At 41.8% G+C, this 4,059-nt stretch overlaps 1 protein-coding gene across 1 annotated transcript; it reads left to right on the top strand.

The window, feature by feature from the left end:
• The first annotated feature begins 456 nt into the window (after nucleotides 1-456).
• On the top strand, nucleotides 457-2,954 carry LOC139464262 (uncharacterized). Its single transcript, XM_071245784.1, has one exon. It carries the CDS (start codon nucleotides 741-743, stop codon nucleotides 2,034-2,036), a length of 1,296 nt encoding a protein of 431 aa, XP_071101885.1. The 5' UTR covers nucleotides 457-740; the 3' UTR covers nucleotides 2,037-2,954.
• Nucleotides 2,955-4,059: the final 1,105 nt, after the last annotated feature.

Consider the following 4,059-nt stretch of genomic DNA (forward strand, 5'->3'; position numbering starts at 1 on the left):
CCTTATCATAGACACCTCATTTTCATATTTGTGATGTATTTATTTTCTGTGTTGCAGATTTCAACAAGATAGGACGCTTCGTCATAGAAGGAAAACGATTGAGCCGGAAATAACTCAGTACATCAGTGCATGGAAGCTACACACTACTCCATAGGGACAAACACCTTTAATCAGTGTAATCTCGGAGTGTGTAATTGATTAATTAGTTTGAAGATTTGGGCAGTTGATTACAAATGACGAATGACTGTTGAGGCATAGCATGCCCATTGATATTCGATAATCTTGAGAAAGTTCGCAAGACTATTTCGCGTGCTAAGCCCAATCGGATCCTTTAGTACAAGATTGCCAGCCACAAAGGCTCGGCATTCGCACAACGCCTTGCAGCCGTGGACGCGTTATTGATAAGACAAATGTTATGGGTGGTTTGAGATCACATTCATTACGGAATGACTGGCAGCGAGTATAATACGGAACCTACGCGCCGTGGATACAATCGGTGACTGAGCCAATTGTAGGCTAGACGCATGGGTATTCAACTACCTGTTACCTCTTCAGTGACGTTTGTATTGAGAAAAACGCGATTGTGTACATATCTAACAACGGGTCGTTCCGTGAATGGCAAAAGTGTATCGTTTGTGGAAAGTCCCACAATGGTGGCCTAGCAGGTGGACAAAGCCGTTGCTACTTGCTGTCTATGCTGGTCAATAAGTTTATAGAAATCAGTTCATATAAGTGGCAGAATGCGATCTAAAACGGGTATAGCCCCTCGCTTGGCGAGCACTCGCGATGTGTCTGGGACTCATGCCAATTCGCCATACCCACAGTGGATGAAATCCTTAGAGGTGAAATACCAGAAGTTACATACGAAGATTATGCAAAGTACAAGTGTTAGCTCTGTCCGACAGTTGGCTGGACCTCGGTCCAAGAGGTCAGAGGCCAGCGTATCCAGGCTGAGTAACAGAACTCGTAACTCTATACCGATCAGACGATCAGTTTGTAAAAGCAGTGTTGACATTGGCTTGGGGGGCATTGGAGCCGGGGTGAACGCCGGGGACGACTTCGAGGACGATGATAGTGATGACGACATTCTGAAGGAGCCCATGACACAGGATCCTTGTGCTTCTAGGCGGGAGAATGTACCGGATGTCAAACCGTGGCGGGAAAGGTCCGAGGTTGCAAAGACAGCAGACGAGATTTTAAAAGCGTCTGGTGTGAGGACGTGTGGAGTGGTGGATAACACGAACACGAACGCCATGAATTCTCAGGGTAAGAATATTGGCCATGCGACCAACGTGGCTCAGTCAATGGATACTCTTCTACCCACGCCACGAAATGTAAACACATCTGTAAGTAGAGTAAGTAACAAGACTTCTAGATCATGTCCCGCGGTAATACAATCTGCAAATGACTTCCCCAGACCATCTGGGCTGAGGCAGCCATCTCGGCTACCTAGACCTACTAGACGAAAAAATTTAAAAGTGTTTTCACGTATGTCGTTAGAGGCACAATACGCTATAAATGAGACATTGAATGAAATGGGTGCTGAAAACTCTAGTCTAAAGCCAGCACCTTCATCTGTAACTGGAGAGGATGGCCCAATAATAAATGACATTGACCCAAGTGTTCTCGCCAGTGGTATGCTATCTACATGTGAAGTCGAGAATGGATCTTTAGACAGTGCAAGAAGTTGTGCATCTAGTACTACTACTACTGAGTTAATGGACTCTCGAGACAGAAGAGCACTAAGGGGAGACAAGTGTCTCTTTCCTCAGATAAGCCTCAGATCGAATATGTTACCTAAATCCTCTTCGGTTGAAACACTGAACAATGCAGAAGCAATGAGGATCCCGGGGGTGGGGAAGTATAATGTCATCAGGCGGGAGAGAACTTTTCAAATAACATTTGGTGACTTCGACATACGTTACAGGGACATCATCTCGTGCGACCGAAGGGGGTCTGAAACGCCCCCAGCAGAGATCCGGGAGAAGGCGATAGCCAAATGTACCCAATGGTTGGAGAAGTACATGCCTAGGTAATACATATATGGTAATATATAATTTAGCTCATATATGTACTTTTTCACCAAAGTGTCTTATATTTGAAAAAAACAACAACTCATAACAGGATTGTGAAGCGGTTTCCGATTACACTACATTTCAAAATAGGTTGGGCAGGTAGACTTGAACATATATGCATGGTATTGGATTATAAATGTGGAAGACACCAGTGTGTGGTATAGTCTTTCATGTGTTCTCTTTGTTTTATCACGAATGGTGAAATAGTAAAACAAAAGTGAGAATCGGCGCCTAAAAAACTATGGTCGGTAGGGTAATCGGAACCCAACAAGTTGTTAAGTCCTTACGTTTTCGGAGAATATTCGTTATCGTTACGTGTGCCTAGACGTATGGAAAACTTGAAAGTCCACACCATGGCTAAAATACTGCTAACTTTGCTTTTAATTCACCAACTCGAAGGTCACGAAAGGTACAAGGAACCCTCCTTAGCTCGAACATCGTATTCTCGAATGTACTTTAAGGTGAAACTTGGGTTATTGCTGTGTCTGCTGAACTGATATATCGGACGTCCTTAGTGGTCACTACTCTATGTCACAGTCCTGGAACCATATTATTTTCCTTTTTGCCTCGTCCTAAACGAAGCACGTTAAGACCTTCCACACTTTCTGGGTCTCATCAGCTCCCCTTTTCATTTTAAATATAGTTGGTTGTTTCTATGAAAATTATATATTTTCAGAGCCTAAGCGGTCGTCTAAGTGTTCGCGAGTATGCTATACACAGTTTTTTGACAAATAGAGTCTCAGCCAGTCTCACTACTGTTATGTGGAACAGAGATGGCAACGCTGACTAGTTATTTTGTCATAAGTACTCCTTCGTTATTTTTTCATAAAGAGATTTATTAAAAATGTATGGGATTATAAGTTTTAAATTTGAACATCATTTAGGGACTGGTATTTATTATAGATTATAGAGGGGGGGGGGGGGGGGGGCGGGGAGCTTGAAAAACATCTTGTATGTTTTGGGCAGGGGGAAGTGGGGGGTGAAAGAATATGATACAGTCCTAAAGCTCCATCAACTCCACCGCTACCCCACCCCCATTTTATAATAAATTCCCTGCCCCTATTCTGTAATCCCCACGGGATCAAAATTCACATTAAACAAATCGTGTTTCACGAGAGGGATATTGGATTTCGTAAGGCCATATATCAAGGAATGCATGTTGCCTGAAGTGTGATTCCACCGTATCCCCTAAGACTGCGGGTGTATACGAACTGTATTCTTACAGCGCATTGACGTAATTAGATATGTTACTTAAGGGTGTACTCATATCAAATAATTCCTGTTTAGCATGATTTTATGAAGCTTATCTTGGCAATAATCAGCTTAACGATGTAAGCTTTTAGTGGATTATCATAATCGCGTGTTTTGACGAGACTTGTGGCAGCCATTGAAACTCACATATACCTTCGTATGTTCTGTGTATGGTTGCCATGACATCCTCCATATTTGGCATACAGCAACAGTTGAAAAGATTAGTCATTCGAATATGGTTTTTTTAAACTGCCAGTGTTTAAATATGATCCCACGATTGCTGATATTTGAAAATATACTACTCAGTAGAAGTTAAGGACCCCGATTATTTCATACAGCTATAGTTAACCTGTCATGACATGATCCTTGACTTCTTTTGAGCAGTTGATGATGTTTTTGTTGATGTTTTTGTATATATGTGCCGGTGAGGGATAGGATGCGAGACATTGTTATTGAATGTGTGATATAAAATATTTACATAAATCTGTGATAAGTATGGGAATGAACGAGGATGGATTTGTTTGCTGGAATTTGTTTACAAGAAGCAAATGTGATACTTTTTTATATAAAAAATAATTGTCAATATTGCAATATTTTGAAATAAACAAAACCACACCGGTCGCTTTTTGTTCAGTGAAAGTGTATTGTTTTTTTTTGAGACGCTCCCACGTGTAATTTGATCTGGCAAGATGGGATTAGGGACTGTTTTGGCCCACCGGATCTGCATAATTTA

Source organism: Haliotis cracherodii, unplaced genomic scaffold (assembly GCF_022045235.1).
Source record: "Haliotis cracherodii isolate W230 unplaced genomic scaffold, xgHalCrac1.p SCAF_17, whole genome shotgun sequence".
Taxonomy (NCBI): domain Eukaryota; kingdom Metazoa; phylum Mollusca; class Gastropoda; order Lepetellida; family Haliotidae; genus Haliotis; species Haliotis cracherodii.

Coding starts and splice junctions, on each gene's coding strand:
- LOC139464262 (XM_071245784.1), top strand. CDS start 741: ATGCGATCTAAAACGGGTATAGCCCCTCGCTTGGCGAGCACTCGCGAT.